The 21,816-nt window shown below is 35.8% G+C and overlaps 1 protein-coding gene across 9 annotated transcripts in view; it reads right to left on the bottom strand.

The window, feature by feature from the left end:
- ZMYM4 (zinc finger MYM-type containing 4) overlaps window positions 1-21,816 on the bottom strand; it is a 160,407-nt gene that overhangs the window by 11,430 nt on the left and 127,161 nt on the right. For 5 of the 9 annotated variants that reach the window (XM_055586439.1, XM_055586431.1, XM_055586433.1 and 2 more), the window contains 5 exons: window positions 15,702-15,873; window positions 15,421-15,516; window positions 13,038-13,189; window positions 4,249-4,360; window positions 2,559-2,807 (listed from right to left, as the gene is read on the bottom strand). In XM_055586439.1, coding sequence (XP_055442414.1) covers window positions 2,559-2,807; window positions 4,249-4,360; window positions 13,038-13,189; window positions 15,421-15,516; window positions 15,702-15,873 — 781 coding nt within the window. Of the gene's footprint in view, window positions 1-2,558; window positions 2,808-4,248; window positions 4,361-8,210; window positions 9,576-10,104; window positions 10,215-13,037; window positions 13,190-15,420; window positions 15,517-15,701; window positions 15,874-21,816 lie in introns of those variants that run through there. The other 4 variants (XR_008716090.1, XM_055586436.1, XM_055586437.1 and 1 more) reach the window with 4 other exon arrangements.

The raw sequence follows: 21,816 nt of genomic DNA on the forward strand, positions 1-21,816 counted from the left end.
AATATCAACAACCTCAGATATGCAGATGACACCACCCTTATGGCAGAAAGTGAAGAGGAACTCAAAAGCCTCTTGATGAAAGTGAAAGAGGAGAGTGCAAAAGTTGGCTTAAAGCTCAACATTCAGAAAACGAAGATCATGGCATCTGGTCCCATCACTTCATGGGAAATAGATGGGGAACAGTGAAAACAGTATCAGACTTTTTCTTGGGCTCCAAAATCACTGCAGATGGTGACTGCACCCATGAAATTAAAAGAAACTTACTCCTTGGAAGGAAAGTTATGACCAACCTAGATAGCATATTGAAAAGCAGAGACATTACTTTGCCAACAAAGGTCCGTCTAGTCAAGGTATGGTTTTTCCAGTGGTCATGTATGGATGTGAGAGTTGGACTGTGAAGAAAGCTGAGCGCCGTAGAATTGATGCTTTTGAACTGTGGTGTTGGGGAAGACTCTTGAGAGTCCCTTGGACTGCATGGAGATCCAACCAGTCCATTCTAAAGGAGATCAGTCCTGGGTGTTCATTGGAAGGACTGATGCTAAAGCTGAAACTCAAATACTTTGGCCACCTCATGCGCAGAGTTGACTCACTGGAAAAGACTCTGATGCTGGGAGGGATTGGGGGCAGGAGGAGAAGGGGACAACAGAGGATGAGATGGCTGAATGGCATCACCGACTCGATGGACATGAGTTTGAGTGAACCCCAGGAGTTGGTGATGGACAGGGAGGCCTGGCGTGTTGCCATTCATGGGGTCGCAAAGAGTCAGACACAACTGAGTGACTGAACTGAACTGAACTGAACAAAATACCATTTGCATTTTTCACAAAGATAGAGCAACTAATTCTAAAATTTACATGAACTCACAAAATACCATAAATGGCCAAAGGTATCTTGAGTAAAGTACAAAGCTGGAGGTTCACACTTCCTGACTTCAAACTACTGTTGTTTCTTAAAAACACAAGTTTGAACTACGTGGATCTACTCATACATGGATTTTTTTCAATAAATACACACAATACATGGCTTTTGAATCTGCAGACATGAAATGGTAAATGAGGAGGGCTGACTGTAAAGTTATATGCAGATTTTCAACTGGCTGGCTTAAGGTTCAACTGTATACCCAAAGCCACAGTGATCATAACAGTATGGTAGTGGTGTGAGGACAGAGACACAAATCAGTGGGACAGAACAGATAGACCAGACATAAACCAATCCTTTTACAATCAATGTATGACAAAGAAAGCAAGAACACACAATGGGCAAAGACAGACTCTAAAACAAATGGATTGGGAAAACTAGACAGCTACATGGAAAAGAATGGAAGTGAACCACTTTTTCACACCATGTACAAAATTAAACTCAAAATGGATTAAAGACTTACATGTAAGACCTGAAACCATAAGACTCCTAGAGGAAAACACAGGCAGGGAACTCTGCCATTGGTGTTAATAATATTTTTTTGGCTCTGTCTCATCAGGTGAAGACAACAAAGCAAAAATAAACAACTGGGGCCAAATCAAACTTAAAAGATTTTGCATAGCAAAGGAAATGCCACAAAATGAAAAGGCAGCTTACTGAATGGGTAAGGATATTTGCAAAGTATACATCTGGAAAGGGGTTAACACACAAATCATACAAAGAACTCAGAAAACTCAATATAAAAAATGCAATTAAAAAATGGGCAGAGGATCTAAATAGACATTTTTCCAAAAGGGACATACAAGCTGCCAACAGACAAATGCAAAGATGCTCCACATCACTAGTCATCAGGAAAATGCAAGTCAAAACCCACAACAAGATAGCATCTCATATCTATCAGAACGACTGTCATGAAAGGGACAAGGGAACCCTGCGCACTGTGATTTGAGTGTGCACTGGCGCAGCCCCTGTGGAAAACAGCACACAGTGTCCTCAAAAACCGAAAACAGAACTACCATATGGTCCAGCAATTCTGCTTCTGGGTATTTTTTACCCAAAGGAAACAAAAACACTAATTCAAAAAGATATAAATGCACCCCTATGTCCAATACAGCATTACTGACAATAGCCAAAATATGGAAGTGTCCATCAATAGAAGGATTAATCCATTCAGCTATAAAAAAGAATATAATCTTGCCATTTGTGAAAACACAGAGTGTGCTACGCTAAGTGAAAAAAGTGAGAAAAAGACAAATACCATATGATTTTATCTGTATGTATAATCTAAAAAAATAAACTAACAGACAAAACAGAAATAGACTCACAGCTACAGAGAATAAACTGGTGGATGCCAAAGCCAAGAGGGGTGGGGGTAATTAGGTGAAGGGGATTAAGAGGTATGAGATTCCAGTTATAAAATAAATCAGTCATGAGGAGGTAATATGCAGCACACAGAACATAGCCAGTACTACTGTAGTAACTTTGTATGGTGACAGATGGTTACTAGACTTATAGTGGTGATCATTTCATAATGTATTTAAATGTCAAGTCATTATGTTACACACCTGAAACGAACATAATATTGTACATCAACTATATTTCAATTAAAAAAGAAAGAAATCTTAAAAACTCCACCACACCTGGTTCTGACTCTTGTTTTTGTGAAGGTGGGAAGAACCTCAGATAGGTCATCTTGGTACTGTACTTCAGAGTCCTCGTCCGTCTCATCACATGGGCAAAAGAAAGCTGCAAGTGCTCAGTAACATTCTTTAGTTGAAAGTATTTGGTATTGAAGAAAAGGAGGGTGTTCAAAAGGACGATTGGTGAGTAAGCACCCAGCTGTTTGCACTCCCACAAATGCTCTTCTTCAATGCGAGAGAACATGTAACCTGAACAGAACAGGGGAAAAGAAACAGCACTAAGCTCCTGCTAAAAGGGACTACGTAATTTAATTCTCAGACAGGAGGATACTAAGGAGAACACTGATTGCTCCCCTCTGTGTCCCTCTTCCTCATACATAAAAATAGAAAAAGCACTGCAAAGAAAAGGGCAGATGATTCCAGTGAAACAGACATAGTGAGCACTCCCCTAAAACAGTTTTAATCTATTGTTATTTTAGACCAGGGCATGGTAAATTTTTCCTGTGAAGAGCCAGATGATAAGTATATTAAGCATTGTGGGCCATAAGGGCTCTGAACAACTTTGTTGTTGTGAAAGATAAAGAAGTGTAGACAATACAGAAACAAATAGGTATGGCTATTTATAAATTTTATTTATAGAAAAAAATTTGAATCTCATGCAATTTTCCCATGTCACAAAATATAACTTAATTTCCCCCAACTATTTAGAAATGTAAAAAAATATTTTTAGCTCATAAACTATATAGAAACAGGCAAGAGGCCAGATCCAACCATGAGGTGCAGTTAGCAGACTCTTGTTTGAGATCATTATGCTTACTGTTAACTGCTTCAGTTTTATTTGGCTAACAGTATTAGAAGGCAGCTCCTATTTAAAACATTTATATTAAGGGAAATTACTTCACGATAGTTTATCTGTATTTTTCCTGAAAAGCAGAGGTCAGAAAAATTAAAATTAGTATACTTTTAAACACAGCTTCCTCATGATATCCGTTAACCTCAGGTCTTTCCTAATGTTCTCTCCCCAATCCTCTTTGTTACCACCTCTCATTCTATTCTTGGGAGACTGCCCACGAATACATTATTTGTTACTTCCAAATACAGGTTCTTAGCTCCTCCTTTGAAAGCTAAATGCATCATGCCACTGCATTCCTTTTAATGCTTCATAGGTTCTCTGTAGCCCAAAAGAAGGGGACCACATTTCTGGGTATTACATTCAACCTCTCCATTCACAGGCAAGGAGCATGAGAGCAGGAGTGAATTAGGGGCTTGTCCAAAGACATATGGTCATAGACAATTCAAGGATGAAGACTTAACTCTCTTAACAACAAGTTCAGGGTACTTTTTTCAAAATACTGAAAAAGATCCACTGCTAACAGAGTCTAAAAGTAGCATATGTGGCAGCTACTGGTATAGTGTACAACTTTACCAATACTACCATATCAAAAATGGTTTCTAAAAAGTAAATGTAACCTTTAGTTATTTTTTATATCAAGTAGTCATTATCTCTTCATGTACTATATGCAAGATATAGTTTTATTAAGTAACTGATAATAAACCAAAGATTTTCTCCTCAAAAGTCCAAATATAAGTCAAGACAAATATAAAATGAACAATTTACAAAAGATAATCATAAAAATTAAGCAATTTAAGAAGGCATATCATGAAAAGAATCAAAATATAATCATCCTACCATTAGGAAGTATTGTAGGTTCCCATATTTTCAAGAGTTTGGTAAGTTCAATCATAAATCTGGAATAGGGCTCAGTAAAAATGTTATCTATTCTACCATTTTCAAACAGGTACTACAAGAGAAAAAATGGAAACATATATGTTGATACAAAGAAAACATAAAATGTAAAAAATATATGTTTAGGAATATAGTTTACCCTTAGTTTCTGTCCTTACAATACTGAGAAATATTTTAAGGATACAGTCAAAACAGCAGAATTCAAGCTAAAGATCCTTCGCACATGAATTAACATTATCTTGACCACTGAGCTTGTAAGGTAAAGTTTTGTATTTCCTTTTAAAAACAATTATTTAAAATAATAATAAATCAGTACCTTTCAGTCACTTAATAAAACTGATATACTAAACACTGGTCTTAATTCATATTTCTCAAATCATTTTTTAATTCTCAGCATCTGAGATGTACTCTTAGAAGTCTGTTTGCTTTTGAATCTAGTTATAAGATCATTTCCTGAAAATAATACAGTTGGCTAGTGTCAGGTGACCCGAGGGTACTGAAATTGTAAAACTATTTATTTGGAGGCTTCTAACCACAGCTCTCAACTCTCTGCCCCACAAGCCAGCCTTCACAAAGTTCAAGTCTAATTATAGGACATAAAAGTATGCTAATTATAACCATCAAGAATCATTTTAGAGAGGAAACAAGCAATAGCTTGAGTAAATTACTATTAACTATTTTGAGGGTGCAGGTGAGGTCAGATGAAATCACTCAGAGAAATAAAATCAGTAGAATATGAGAAGAACACAAAGTAGCATACTTATAAGCTAAAAATCTTGGTGTCTTAAACATCTAGTATTTTAAACATTTATCTATGGCTATGTTGGTTTCCTGCTTTCTTGATCTATGTATGACTTGCTGTAAATTTTTATTTCCACTTAAGTTTATTCTGGCTAATAAAGATTATATACCATTTCAATGTACACTTTTACAGGTCTCTTTAAAGGCAATTTATGATCATATTGCCAGATTACAGTTTTGTTGTTGAAAAGTATTCATTTCCTTTTTATTTTAATAAAGTTATTTTTACAACTTAAAAATATTATATCCTCATTATGAAAAAAGTTTAAAATATAGAAAAGGTGGAAGAAAAGTACGTTCAGACTCATTATTCAAAAGCAACTACTATCAACAATCAACTATCAATCTTTAAAAAATTTTCCTTTATGAATATATAGAGTTGAGTTTTTATACAGTAACTCAAATATAAGTACATATAAAATACATGGGTTAAAAAAAAAAAAATCACTGGACTTCGCTCGTGGTCCAGTGGCTAAGATTCCATGGTCCCAATGCGTGGGGCCTGGGTTCAATCTCTGGTCAGGGAATTATTTAGATCCTACATGCTGCAACTAAGAGTTCCCATGCCTCAAATAAGACTCAGAGCAGCCAAATAAATATATCAATAAAATAAAAAGAAATATTAAAAAAAATCACTTCTCCCTTAGATCAGGAACAAGATAAAAATGCCACTTCTATTCAACACTGGATAGGAAATCCTAGCCAGAGTAACGAGACAAGAAAAAGAAATAAAAAGCATTGAAATAGAAGAGGAAGAAGTAAAACTATCTCTATTTGCAGTGACATGAACCTATATATAGAAAATTCTAGAGTCCACAAAAAAATAATTAGAGCTAATAAATGAACTCAATAAAGCTGCAGAATACAAGCAACATAAAATCAGTTGCAATCAACAATCCAAAGAGAATATTAAGAAAATTCCATTTACAACAGTATCAGAAATAAAATAATTGTGAAGAATAAATTTAACCAAGGAGATACACATTTACACACTTAAAACTATATAGAACTTCTGAAATTAAAGAAGACCTAAGAAAAACATCTTTTATTTATGGATCTAGACACACACATTATTACACTAGAGACAGTATTATCACACCACCAATACTCCCCAAAGTAAACTACAGATTCAATGCAATCCTATCAAAATCCCAAAGGTTCAGATTTTCTCTTTTGAAGAAATGGAAAAGTCAATCCTAAAACTATTATGAAATTGTAAGGAATACAGTCAAAAGAATCTTGAGGAATTACACTTCCCAATTTCAAAATTTGCTACAAAGCTACAGTAATCAAAACAGTGTGTATTGCCACAAGAATACTCATATGACCAAAAAGTATTAAAAACTGAGAGTGCAAAATAAACACATACACATTTAGTCAAATGATTTTTGGCAAGGATGTCAAGATCAATGAATGAAGAGCAGACTCTTCAACAAATGATGCCAGGAGAACTGGATAGCCACATATCCAGTTATCCCTAATTCAATATATCCCTGTGTTAGTCACTTAGTTGTGTCTGACTCTTTGTGACCCCATGGACTGTAGCCTGCCAGGCTCCTCTGTCATGGAATTTCCCAGGTAAGAATACTGGAATGGATTGCCATTTTCTTCTCCAGGGTATCTTCCTGACTCAGGGATTGAACCCAGGTCTCCTGCACTGCAGGCAGATTCTTTACCATCTGAGCCACCAGGGAAGTCCTGGTGGCTCACCTGATAGAATAATCATTCAAAATAGATAGAGGATCTAAACACCGGTCCACGGACTTAAACTTAAGAGCTAAGACCATAAAACTTTTAGACGAAAACACAAGCGAATCTTAATGAACTTGAACTTCCCAATGGTTTCTTTAGATATATCACCAAAAGAACTAGCCACAACAGAAAAAATAAACTGAACTTCATCAAAATTAAAAATGAAAGTACAAGAAAGTATATGAAACTGAAAAGAAAACCCAGAGAACTGGAAAAAAAATATTTGAATCACAAATCTAATAGAAGTTTACTATCCAGACTACAAAAAGAGATTCTACAACTCAATAACAAGCAAACCACTCAGTTTTAAAACAGGCAAAAGATTTGGACATTTTCCTTGAAGAGACTATACAAATGGCCTCGTACATGAAAAAATGCTCAGTGTCATTAGTCATTAGGGAAAAGCAAATCAAAATCACAATAGGATACCACCTCATACCCATCAGATGCCTATTTTTTCTTAAGGATATTAACAAGGGTTGACAAGTATATGGAGATAATGTAATACTCAGAAGTTGCTGCTGGGGATGTAAAATGGTGCAGTCATCTTGGAAAATGGTTTGGTGGTTCCTCAACAAGCTAAAGAGTTACCATTTGACTCTAGAATTTCACTCCTAGGCATACAGTACCCAAAAGACATTAAAATGGGTGTTCAAACAAAAACTTATATATGAATGCTCATAGCAGCACTCACTATTCAGAGCAGCCAAAAGATGGACAGCACTCAAATGTCTATCAACACTTTTCCAACAACAGAATAATTCAACCATAAACGGGAACAAAGTACTGATTCATATTACAAAATGGATGATCTTTGAAAACATCGTGTTAAGTGAAAGAAGCAAGGCATCAAAGTCCACAAACTGTAACTTTCCACTTACATGAAACATCTAGAATAGGCAAACCCATAGAGACAGAAAGCAGATTTATGGTTGCCAAGGACTAGATGGAGGAGGTAAGAAGTGAAAGCATAATGGGGAAGAGGTTTCCCTTTAGAGAAATAAAATTTTAGAACAAGATAGTGATGACGGTTGCACAACATCATGAATGTAATGAATTATATACTTTAAAATGGTAAATTTTATATGTATTTTACCATACTATAAATACTACACATACAATTTTGCAAGTTACTTTTCAAAATGTATGTCTCCAAGAGTTTTCCATGTCAAAACATATAGAAGTTATAGAACCAATTCATTCCTTTAAAACTACTGTTTGATATTTAATAGTATGGATATACTATATTTGATTGAATCATTTCATGAACACTAAGGTGGTTTCTAGTTTTTTGCTGTTAAAAACATTACAATGAAAACACTATTATGTGTTTTCCTAGGTAACTGTAGTAATTTCTTTGTGGGAAAGATACTGATCAATAGATTTGCTAGACTGAACAATCTATATGCACTTCAAGTTTTAACAGTCACTGTCAACCTGCCCTCTGAAAAGGCCAAAAGGCCTTCAACAGTGCACATGTGTCTTCACTAATACATAGTATTATCAAACTTCTCCATCTTTGAAGTTTTTTAATCCATCTGATAGGTGAAAAATTTCGCTGATTACAGCTGATCACTATTTTATATTAGAGAGGCAGCCCAACACAGTAATCATAACACGGACCCTAAAGCTGAGCTACCTGTGTTCACTTCACACCTTGGCCCTGCCTCTTACTACCTTTAAGACCTTAGGCAAGTTATTTAACTCACAGTGCCTCAGATTCTTCAGCAGAAAATGATATTAGTTCTTATACATCATTAAGTGTACACTAACAATTATGTAAGTTAACATATGAAATGGGCTTATATTAAAATATGGCATACAAAGTAAATGACTGTTAAATATTCCTGATACATTTTATCTATTAGCAATCTTTTGATTTTCTTCTGTTACTTGACTGTTTCTTTTGCCAATTACCCCTCCTAGAGAACGTTAACAGTGGTGGTCAAGGCATTGATATTAAAGCTGTTGTTTAATTTTACATGTTTATGTATTTTCAAAACTCTTTACAATTAGCATCAGTTCAGTTCAGTTCAGTTGCTCAGTCATGTCTGACTCTTTGTGACCCCATGGACTGCAGCACGCCAGGCTTCCCTGTCTATTACCAACTCCCGGAGCTTACTCAAACTCATGTCCATCGAATTGGTGATGCCATCCAACCATCTCATCCTCTGTTGTCTCCTTCTCCTCCAGCAACAGGGTCTTTTCCAATAAGTCAGTACTTTGCATCAGGTAGCCAAAGTACTGGAGTTTCAGCTTCAGCAGCAGTCCTTCCAATGAATATTCAGGACTGATTTCCTTTAGGGTGGACTGGTTGGATCTCCTTGCAGTCCAAGGGACTCTCAAGAGTCTTCTCCAAAACCACAGTTCAAAAGCATCAATTCTTCGGAGCTCAGCTTTCTTTATAGTCCAACTCTCACCTCCATACATGACTACAGGAAAAATCATAGCTTTGACTAGACGGACCTTTGTTGGCAAAGTAATATGATGCTTTTTAATGCTGTCCAGGCTAGTCACAGCTTTTCTTCCATGGAGCAAGTGTCTTTTAAATTCATGGTGGCAGGCACCATCTGCAGTGCTCCAAAGTCTATCACTCATTCTCATTGTTTCCCCGTCTATCTTCCATGAAGTGATGGGACCGGATGCCATGATCTAAGTCTTCTGAATGTTGAGTTTTAAGCCAACTTTTAAGCATAACTGTATGTTTATAATGCCAACTTTTATAGCATAACCATATGTTTATAATGAGGAAAAAATAAAAAAGGAAACAAATTTGAGATGTAAACATAAGTAAACTTTTAAAATTCCCTATAAGGAATAAGTTATAGGTTAATGAAAGTTTATTTCTTGCCAAAATTGCTAACAAGTTTGTAATTATTTACTTTCTATAAGTCATCTGAGAATTTGTTAACCTATAGAATTGTTACAGAAAGTCATTTATTAATATAAACAAAAAACAAGAGAAATATACTAGGAAAAAACTTTTAACAGGTTTATGATTCAACTCACAAATAGAATATATATAGCAGAGTGTCTACATGTAAAGTACTCAAATGTTTTTTATTGAAATTCCTAGCAATGAGCACGTATGTTTTGATTATATTCATATCATTAGATTATTAATAAATACCAAAAACATCTTATTTCCTGACATATGTATTAATAAAATTAAGAAATGTTCTTTAGATTCTTCATATTATAAACTCCAAAGAAAGGAAGTGTGTCCAGAATCTTTGCGATTTTTACCTAAGCAAAATGCATGTTGACACACACAGAAGGTTCTCCAATTTTGCTGAAAGAATCCATAGAAGTCCTCTTATATGTGACTTTTAAAAATATATTTTACCACCTAGAAACTGGATCAAAATATAAGGGAAACTTATTAAGTAACAGGTGCCATTTTGATTCCATGTAGCTGCTTGCATAACCAGCTACACTTCAGATATGTTATTCATCAGCAACATACTTATTTCATGCATAAAAATGAATTTCAGATATATTAACAATGTCGATCTAAAAAACTCCAAATATTTTAGAAATTGATGAGAATTTAAATATTTAAGTACAAAGACCATTCTAAGCAACATGGAAAATATAGGAACTACAAAGGGAAATATATCCATACTGGACTATATAAAAATGAAAACTTTTTGAATAGTAAAACATACCTAAAAACCAAAAGACAAAAATACACTAGAAAAATTTAATCTCATATTAGAATCAATATCCCTAATATAAAAGAGACCCTACAGATCGGGAGGAAAAATCCAAATGACCAACATAAAGACATTTTACTTCACAAAATTGGAAAAACACATATTGGATCCACAAGTTAACATTTTAAAAAATTCCATCAGAATAATAAACATTAGAAAGAGGACTGGTAAAGAGGATTCAAGAAACAGGCATCACACTGCTGGTAAAACCATAAGCTACCATAATTATCCTGGAAAGTAATCTGAAAATATCTTATAATTAGAAAAATATATGCTTTAACCTAGAAATAAAAGCACCAGTTCATTAGGTATGCAAACAAAATATTTACTGAAGCACGGTTTGCAAGAGTAAGAGAAGAGGAGCGAGAAACTCCTGAATATATAAGAGGAAAGGCTGAATAAATGTTATGTTCATATTCTGCAATATTATGTGACTTTCTTTTTTAAAGCAAGGAATTTGATTTATATTCATCTCAAGGGATACACAGATTGAGAATAGTAAGCTACAAAAAGTGGGTATAGTATAGGCCCCATTCTGAAAAAACTAAGCAAAACAAAAACTATTAAACATCTACACACATGTATAAACATATATTGCATAGAAGATAATGAGATAAGTCAACAACACTACAATAAAAATTACAAAAAAAGAAGATATAGGTCACATATCATACTGCAAACACTGATTACCTCAGGGAGTGGGAATGGACAGATTAATTTTTCTTATTATGCCTTCGCTTACTGTTTTAACAGTTAACTGAGCCCATACTACTTTTATAATTAAAAAATGAAACTTTAACAACAAATAAATGACTAAATAATACCCCCTGAAATACAAAGGGAATAAAATTTGGCAAATAGAGAAAAAATAATCAATTACATTCAGAGTTCCATCACTCCAAGATAATAACCACTATAAATACTTTTCATATATTTCATTTTACTATATTATTTATGTGAATGCCTTATAAACCACTATGTTAAAATATAGTGATACACATACACTCTTACTTTGCTCATTAATGCTTTAGTATTAAGATTTTTATGTTACTAGAAGTCACTTTTGGAGAAGGCAATGGCACCCCACTCCAGTACTCTTGCCTGGAAAATCCCGTGGACGGAGGAGCCTAGTGGGCTGCAGTCCATGGGGTCGCTGAGGGTCGGACAAGACTGAGCGACTTCACTTTCACTTTTCACTTTCATGCACTGGAGAAGGAAATGGCAACCCACTCCAGTGTTCTTGCCTGGAGAATCCCAGGCACGGGGGAGCCTGGTGGGCTGCCGTCTATGGGGTCGCACAGAGTCAGACACAACTGAAGCGACTTAGCAGCAGCAGCAGCAGAAGTCACTTTGTAAACCATTTTTATTGGGGGCATAATATGTAACTTTATAAATATACTATACTTTACTTTGGTGGACACTGAGGTGATCTCCAGTTCTGGGCAATGATGTCTGAACTTCAGACTTTTGAGAGATTCCCAAAAAATGAATCATTGGTGAAATAATATGACCATTCAAAAGTATTCCTGAAACATACGCTCAAAACTGCTTTTTACAAACTATGTACTAATTATCATCAACTATGAAGGTGAGGAAGAGGCAATGGCACCCCACTCCAGCACTCTTGCCTGGAAAATCCCATGGATGGAGGAGCCTGGTGGGCTGCAGTCCACGGGGTCGCTAAGAGTCGGACACGACTGAGCGACTTCACTTTCACTTTCAAGATAAATTAATAATGTACTTTGGAGAAGGCAATGGCACCCCACTCCAGTACTCTTGCCTGGAAAATCCCATGGACAGAGGAGCCTGGTAGGCTGCAGTTTATGGGGTCGCAAAGAGTCGGACACAACTAAGCGACTTCACTTTCTCTTTTCACTTTCATGCATTGGAGAAGGAAATGGCAACCCACTCCGTGTTCTTGCCTGGAGAATCCCAGGGACCGGGGAGCCTGGTGAGCTGCCGTCTATGGGGTCGCACAGAGTCGGACACGACTGAAGCGACTTAGCAGCAGCAGCAGCATGAAGGTGAACCTCCATCTCACAGAACTCATATCAACAATGAGTATTATAATTTTTTGATTTTTGCTAATGTGATAGATAAATACTGACATATCTATTCTAATGTGAATTTAAAGTTTAAATGAGACTATGAAATTCATGTAAATTCATACATATATACACAGAGTCACCTATCTCACTTCTTTTGTGAATTGCTATTAGGCCTTTTTTGTCCATTTAGCAATAAAATGAACCAACTTCAATTTCTATTACTCTAACAGTCTCAATTAAACTTATAAAAGCTTTACGTGACTAAGACTTTTAAGTCAGGGTCAGTGGTTCATTAAGAAGAGAGTATAGGAGCAACACCAAACAGACAATGCATACAATACTTTCTCAGCTTAATATACAAGTTCTACCAGAATTATTAAAAACACAATAGTTTACATAACAACTGATTTCATACCTGCTGAATTCCAAGGCACAAGTATAAGATACTGTCTGGATCGTATTTTTCACCATTTGGTCTCCGCACTTCTTGAATAAACTGGCATAAGCCTAAACTCAACTCAGCAAAAGTGCAGGACAGAATATCTTCCTTCAGCTTGATAGAGCGGACTGTGGAAAGGTAGAAAACATCTGAAATACTAACTTATAAGAAAAATAGTAACATTACTCAATTCACTAAATAAACACTGACTACACTGCCCCAGGTACTGTGGTATATACACTAGTGAATACGTGGATTAAAGACAGATACTCATCTCAAGGCTTTTTTAAAGAAATAAAGATAATTCAGCACATTTGATGTAACATTTAAATAAAATGTCTTATTTGTAAAATTCTATGAAAACAAATAAAGGCCATCTAATAGTGAAGAGTCATGTTAGATTCCAGAGGATGTGAAAGGTGGAGAAGAATTAAACACGTAGATTAAGAATTTCAACTTGAGGATATAAAAAGATTTCCCAAAGTATATTCCACAAAATACTAACCCTGTGAAAGCTCAATAAAACTGGGTTTTCAAGATCTGATACATTTGGAAAACAGCAGTATATTATATCTGCCTGTGAAGAATTCACAGTATGTTTTAATATATTAAAGGCTCGGAAGATATCTGTAAAAGGAATGCTATTTAACTTTAAGTCGTATTTATTTGAATAAAGTATATTTCAGATTACATATTAACAACTTCATGCTTTTGAAAATGCTGGAAAATACAGTGTGTGCTCAGCCACAAAAGTGAAAGGGTTTGGGGACTTAGGAATATAGGAGAAAAGTAAAGAGGGCAGATCATGGTAAGCCTCATATATATATATATATATATATATATATATATTAAGATTTTGAAGACAACTAAGAATTGAATTGCTTCCCAGGTGTCTCAGGGGTAAAGGATCCTCCCGCCAAAGCAACAGACACAGGAGACGTGGGTTTATTCCCTGGGTCAGGAAGATCTCTGGAGGAGGAAATGGCAACTCACTCCAGTATTCTTGCCAGGAAAATTCCACGGACATAGGAGACTGGTGGCCTACAGTCCACAGTGTTACAAAGAGTTGGACATAGAGCAAATGAGCACACGCACATATGACCTGTATTAGTTTTAGGCAGGAGCATTATCTAATTTGATTTTTAGAGATCTTACGGTAACAGACTGGTCCACACTGTGGGATGAGTTAAAACACCCTTTCCAGTTCCCTGCTTTTCTGCATGTAGAATAGACTACACATTTCCAATGGCACACTCGAGCTTCCCTGAGTTGGCTTTGCAAATTTAAACAGGTCATTCATGAGGGCAAGGACCATGTTTGACCTTTTTACCTGAATACGTACCACCATGCCTGATACATGACAGATAAATACAGTAAGTATTTATCTGGAGGAATGAGTAGTAGAAATGAGTAGGCATCCTGTGTGGCTATACATTTAGGCCTGGCAGTCTAATACAATAATACTTCTCCATTCTCACTACCCCTCCTTCTTTCTCAAAAATGTTGTGGCTCAAAGTGCAAAGTGAAAGGCCTAGTAAACCCCCATGACATGAGCATTTTTACATCACTCTGAAGCAGAGAGATTACACTTGATCTGTGGGAACTCAGTAAGTCAGTCACAGACCACAGCAGCAACTAACTGCTCCAATGAGGGTAAACTGAGGTGAAGCCAAGAATACATGCAATCACTCAGGTATCAGAGAGAAGGTACAGTTGGAAAGGGGTGAAAAGTTTAGTTACATACTCATGCATTCTGCCCTATCTCATTCCACAAAGACTTCATAAAATAATATACAAATGATATATAAACGAAATTAAAAAGCAGAACACAAACTGAAAACAAAATTTAGAACATAAAATCCTGGAAAGAAGAAATCTAATGATTAGGGTTCTAAAATAACAGTGTTGCTCTATTTGAACTGCTGATTGGGTTCCAAATTTCTTGGCACCAGATGTGAAACCTGCAAACATGGTCAATCATATACAGCTCCTTGATAAGAGAAACTACAGAAACAGCAAGGCTTTCCCAGGTACTTTTCTTAACAACAACAATAATGAAGTGTTACACTGGGTTCCACATGGGTTATTCTACAGATACAGGACTCAAAAAAGAGAGATTTGAGTCACTTGCACAGTGTTAGAAAAAGTCACAAAATTTCTTATATTTGTATAAGAAACTCATGATCTGAAGATAATAACCTTCCCTGAATAACAAGTTCTTTAAAACTGAGAGTGGAGATTAATTTCACTTTTTAAACATAAACTTCAAATTTTAAAGAATTTTAAATTTCCATTTATAAATTTAAAATCAACGATGATATTACAGGCAATTCAGATCATAAGGAGAGAAGTATTTTACCTTTACAGCCTGGCTCTGAAGACTCTTGAGAGAGTGCGTGCTCTTGAGTACTTCCTAACGGGTCAGAACACGGGCTAGATGAGGCATGTTCAACTCCTGACATGAAAAGAAGAGTGAGTGGGAAGTTTAAATAAAGATCCAAAATAAATTAAGCAAATCAAAATCAAAGTTTTATGGGATTTCTGACCTAGCATTCATCCCCTTTGAGTAGGTTTATGGATTTATTAATCTGTATTCCTCCCACCCCTAAATCAAGACACAAATTCACGCCACGTATTTACCGCCACACTTCAGGTCCCCTTGCTCTTCCTTGGCATTTTTCCACTGAACCCAGTTCCTCCAGGCGTTTACCCCATACATGTATTTCAGTGTCATCCCAGACACTGAGCACCCTTGAAAGGCTCCTTGAATAAGACTCCTGGGCTCCACAGATACTATAGACTTCTTCCGTCCCTGTAAGAATTTCCAAAAATTTACAGAATATAAATTTAGTTTTGGATCTTTAAGAATCATGGTTCGTAAAGACAGAATGGGCATAAATTTACAGAAAATGGAACTCAGTATTACATCCCTGAGATTCAGAGTTCTTATAGCTAGAGAGTTTTAGAAGTTACCTAATCCTATCCACAGGAGAAAAAAAAGAGAAAACTGAAGTGTAGAAAATAATACTGTAATAATCAATAATATTTGAGTATTTATTTACTATTTTCCAGATACTAGAATTACAAAATGAGGTATGAGGTATGAGTAACAGTTATTACATTCAGGTCTATTTAATGGAATAGATGAACAGATGGCTATAAAACAACCCTCAATCAACTCCCTAACTACACTGGAATTCAGCTATAAAACAATGACAGAATAACATTAGAAAAATCCATAAAAGTTAGAATTAACCAATACACGTTAAGAAATCAAAAATGCAATTAGAGAATATTTTGAATTTAAGTAAAAATGAAAACAAAACATATCAAAATTTATGTAATAATGCTAAGCAGTGCTTATAAGGATATTTATATTTATTAAAATGCTTATATGAGAAGTAAGAAAGTCTGAAATCAATAAGCTAGCTCCTATGTTAAGAAACTAGAATAAAGACTACATTAAAACTCAAATTAGTAATAAAAATAAGAGCAAAAATCAATTAAAAAATAGAGGAAAAGATTAGTAAGACAAAAAAGCTGGTAATTTTAAAAGGTTAAACAAATTGATAAATCTCTAGCCAGAATGATTATAGAGATAAGACAGAAGATACAAATGATCAACACCCGATTCCACAGACAAAATAAAGGGTAACAAGGGAAAACTGTGAACATCATTATGACAATAAACTAGACAGCTAAACTGAATAAATTTCTTGAAAGATACAAACTAACAAAGCTTGCTGTTGAAGACATAGATAATGTAAACAGCCAGAGGAATTCAAATTATATTTTAAAACCTTCCCACAAAAAAATTCCAGACCCAGATGACTTCACTGCTGAAGTCTACCCAAGAATAAAAGTAACTATATAAATTTTATTTCAGAAAACAGAGGAGGAACAGTAACTCACTTTACATCACTATTATCCTGCCAGCAACGGCAGATAAAGTCATTACAAGAAAACTACACATCAAAACCAGACCACCTGACCTGCCTCTTGAGAAACCTATGTGCGGGTCAGGAAGCAACAGTTAGAACTGGACATGGAACAACAGACTGGTTCCAAATAGGAAAAGGAGCACGTCAAGGCTGTATATTGTCACCCTGCTTATTTAACTTCTATGCAGAGTACATCATGAGAAATGCTGGGCTGGAAGAAGCACAAGCTGGAACCAAGATTTCCGGGAGAAATATCAATAACCTCAGATATGCAGATGACACCACCCTTATGGCAGAAAGTGAAGAGGAACTAAAAAGCCTCTTGATGAAAATGCAAGAGGACAGTGAAAAAGTTGGCTTAAAGCTCAACATTCAGAAAACAAAGATCATGGCATCTGGTCCCATCACTTCATGGGAAATAGATGGGGAAACAGTGAAAACAGTGTCAGACTTTATTTTTCTGGGCTCCCAAATCACTGCAGATGGTGACTGCAGCCATGAAATTAAAAGACGCTTACTCCTTGGAAGGAAAGTTATGACCAACCTAGATAGCATATTCAAAAGCAGAGACACTACTCTGCCAACAAAGGTCCGTCTAGTCAAGGTATGGTTTTTCCAGTGGTCATGTATGGATGTGAGAGTTGGACTGCGAAGAAAGCTGAGCGCCGAAGAATTGATGCTTTTGAACTGTGGTGTTGGGGAAGACTCTTGAGAGTCCCTTGGACTGCAAGGAGATCCAACCAGTCCATTCTAAAGGAGATCAGTCCTGGGTGTTCACTGGAAGGACTGTGCTGAGGCTGAAACTCCAATATTTTGGCCACCTCATGCAAAGAGTTGACTCATTGGAAAAGACCCTGATGGTGGGAGGGATTGGGGGCAGGAGGAGAAGGGGATGACAGAGGATGAGATGGCTGGATGGCATCACTGACTCAATGAACATGAGTTTGGGTGAACTCTGGAAGTTGGTGCTGGACAGGGAGGCCTGGTGTGCTACGATTCACAGGGTCGCAAAGAGTTGGACACGACTGAGCGACTGAACTGACTGACTGACACATCAATTGATCTTTTAAACTGACATACTTAAAAACTTATACCAGCAAACTCAATTCAGCAATATATATAAATATAAAAACATCAGAAGAGAGTAGTGTTCATCCCATAAATGCAGAGTTAAGTTTATCACTGAAAAAAATCAATGTATTTCACCATTTAAAAAGACTTACAAAAGAAAAATCAGATGATCATCTCAAGAGATCACCTGACAAAGTTCAAAACACAATCACAAAAGCTGAGTAAATCAGAAGAGAACTTCTTGAGCTTGATAGAGGTCATCTATGAGAAAGACTGTCATCTACAAGAAACCTGTATGGAGGTCAAGAAGCAACAGTGAACCAGACATAGAACAATGGACTGGTTCCAAACTGGGAAAGGAGCATGTCAAAGCTGTATACTGTCACCCTGCTTATTCAACTTATATGCAGAATGCTGGTCTGGATGAAGCGCAAGCTACAATCAAGCTTGTGGGGAGAAATATCAATACAGTATATTAACGTATATATATGGAATTTAGAAAGATGGTGACAACAACCCTGTGTACGAGACAGCAAAAGAGACACTGATGTACAGAACAGTCTTATGGACTCCGTGGGAGAGGGAGAGCGTGGGAAGATTTGGGAGAATTTTTTTTAAAAAAAAGAGGAAAATACCCTGAGATTGTAAAGGAAAAAATTTTAAACTTTCTTACTTCACAGATAATACAACTGTGTAGGTAGAAAATCCCACAGATTTTAGTTGAGCAAAATTGCCACATATAAAGTCAATATACAAAACCATCTCTATTTCTACATGTCAGTGAAGAACACTAGACAAGGAAATTTAAAAACAATGTTACCCACAACATGATCAAAAATATATTAAAATATTTACTAGATATAATTTAACAAAGTGTAAGACTTGTACAACGAAACATACAAAATACTGTTGGGAGAAATTAAGATAATCTAAACAGAATAATCCCAATTGGAAAGGAAGAAGAAAAACTGTCAGTGCCTACAGATAACACAACACTGTACATAGAAAATCCTAAACACACCACCAAAAAGCTATGAGATCACCAATGAACTCAGTAAGGTTGCCTGATATAAAATCTACTGCATTTCTATACACTAACAACAAACTGTCAGGGAAATTTTAAAAACAATCCCACTGACAACTGCATCAAAAAGCATAAAATACCTAGGAATAAATCTAATAAAGAAGGCAAAAGACCTGACTCAGAAAACTGTAAGATGATGAAGGAAACTGAAGATTAAACAAATAAATGGAAAAATATATCATCCTCATGAATTAGAATATTGTAAAAATAATGATACTACCGACAGCAAATGACAGATTCAATGCAAACAATTCCAAATACCAATGGCATGTTCCACAGAACTAAAACAAATGGTCAATTAATCTATGACAAAAGAGGCAAGAATATATAATGGAGAAAAGACTGATTCTTCAATAAAAGGTATTAGGAAAACTGGAGAGCTGCATGGAAAAAAATGAAACTGAACTACTTTCTCACACCATATACAAAATTAAACTCAAAATGGATTAAAGCTGTAAGACCTGAAACCATGAAACTCCTAGAAGAAATCACAGGCAGGAAATTCTAGGATTGGTTTTAGTAATATTTTTCTAGATCTGTCTCCTCAGGTACAGACAAAATAAGCAAAAGCAAAGTAAAACAAAACAAAAATAAACAAGTGGGGCCTCATCAAATAAAAAGATTTTGCATATCAAAGGAAACTCAACAAAATGAAAAGGCACCCTACTGAACAGGAGAGGATACTTGCCAAGTACCTATCTGGAAAGGAGTTAAAATATAAAATATAAAAAGAATTTAGAGAACTCATAAAAAGAAAAAAAAATGCAATTAAAAAATGGACAGGGGAGCTGAACAGACTCTTTTCCAAACAGACTGCCAACAGACATTTGGAAAGATCCTCCACATCACTAATTATCAGGAAAATACAAGTCAAAACCAATGCGAGATATAACTTCACACCTTTCAGAATGACTATCATGAAAGGGACAATAAAGAACAAGTGTTGAAGATGTGTAAAAAGAGGAACCCTTGTGCACTCTTGATGGGAATGTAAATTGGTACCACCATTGGGGAAAGTAGCATGGAGCTTTCTCTAAACTTAAAAATATTAATAGGACTATCATATGATCCAAAAATTCCACTTCTCAGTATTTTCTACCCAAAGAAAACAAAAACACAAGTTCAAAAAGATATATATGCACCCTTATGTCCACTGCAACATTACCAACAACAGCCAAAATATGGAAATAGCCAAGTGTCCTACATGAATAGATAAAGAAGATGTGGTGTGTACACACACACACACACACACACACACACACACAGTTACATGCAATGTAATTATTAATCAACTACAAAAAAAGAATGAAATCTTGCCATTTGTGACAGCACAAATGGACCTACAGAATATTAAGGTAAGAGAAAAAAATTGGATAGAATGTTAATACTATATTATTTCACTTATATCTGCAATCTAAAAAATAGGACAAATGAACAAATACAATAAAACAGAAACAGAATCAAACATACAGAGAATAAACATTGGTTATCAGAGGGGAGGGTGATGGAGAGATGAGAGACACAGGTGAGGGAGATTAAGAAGTACAAACTTCAGTCACAAAGCAAATGAGTCATGGTCATGTCATGAAATGTACAGCGTGGGGAATACAGTCACACAATAATTATGTAATATCTTTGTATGCTGACATACTGTAACCAGACTTACCCTAGTGAGCATTTTGAAATATGTAGAAATGTCCAATCACTACGCTGTACTCCAAGAACATAATGTTATGGGTCTATTATATTTCAAAACCAAACAAATTCTTAGAAAAAGAGATCAGATTTGTGGTTACCAGAGGCACAAGGGAGAGGCAGGAGGAATTGGATGAAGGCAGTCAAAAGGCACAAATTTCCAGTTTTAGGTAAGGAAGTACTAGGGATATAATGTGCATCATGATACATATAATGAATACTTCTCTATATTACATATGAAAGTTGTTAGGAGTAAACCTTAAGAATTCTCATAATAAGGAAAAAAACTTTTTAAAAAAAAGTCTTTAATTCTTTATCTATATGAGATGATGTGTGTTTACCATCTTATTGTTGTATTCATTTCATGAAATGTAAGTCAGTCAAATCATTATGCTATATACCTTAAACTTATACAGTGCTGGATGTCGAATATGTTTTAGTAAAACTGGAAGAAAATAAATAAAATGAATCATGGAAATGGGGGAAAAAGTTGTTTTTCACTGTTAAATGAAAAAGTCACAGAATAGGAACAAGTCATATTTGATACAAGAATTATATCCATTAAAAAAAACACACAACTCCATAAGACACCTGCTGCTGCTGCTGCTAAGTCACTTCAGTCGTGTCCAACTCTGTGCGACCCCACAGACAGCAGTCCACCAGGCTTCCCTGTCCCTGGGATACTCCTGGCAAGAACACTGGAGTGGGTTGCCATTTCCTTCTCCAACGCATGAAAGTGAAAAGTGAAAGTGAAGTCACTCAGTCGTGTCCATCTCCTAGCGACCCCATGGACTGCAGCCTACCAGGCTCCTCTGTCCGTGGGATTTTCCAGGCAAGAGTACTGGAGTGGGGTGCCATTGCCTTCTCCGCCATAAGACACCTAACCCCCACCAAATGCTCAATAGTTTTGAACACACACTTTATCAAAGATATACCAACAGCAATATACATTTGAAAAGATGCC

Source organism: Bubalus kerabau, chromosome 6 (assembly GCF_029407905.1).
Source record: "Bubalus kerabau isolate K-KA32 ecotype Philippines breed swamp buffalo chromosome 6, PCC_UOA_SB_1v2, whole genome shotgun sequence".
In the NCBI taxonomy this organism is placed as follows: domain Eukaryota; kingdom Metazoa; phylum Chordata; class Mammalia; order Artiodactyla; family Bovidae; genus Bubalus; species Bubalus kerabau.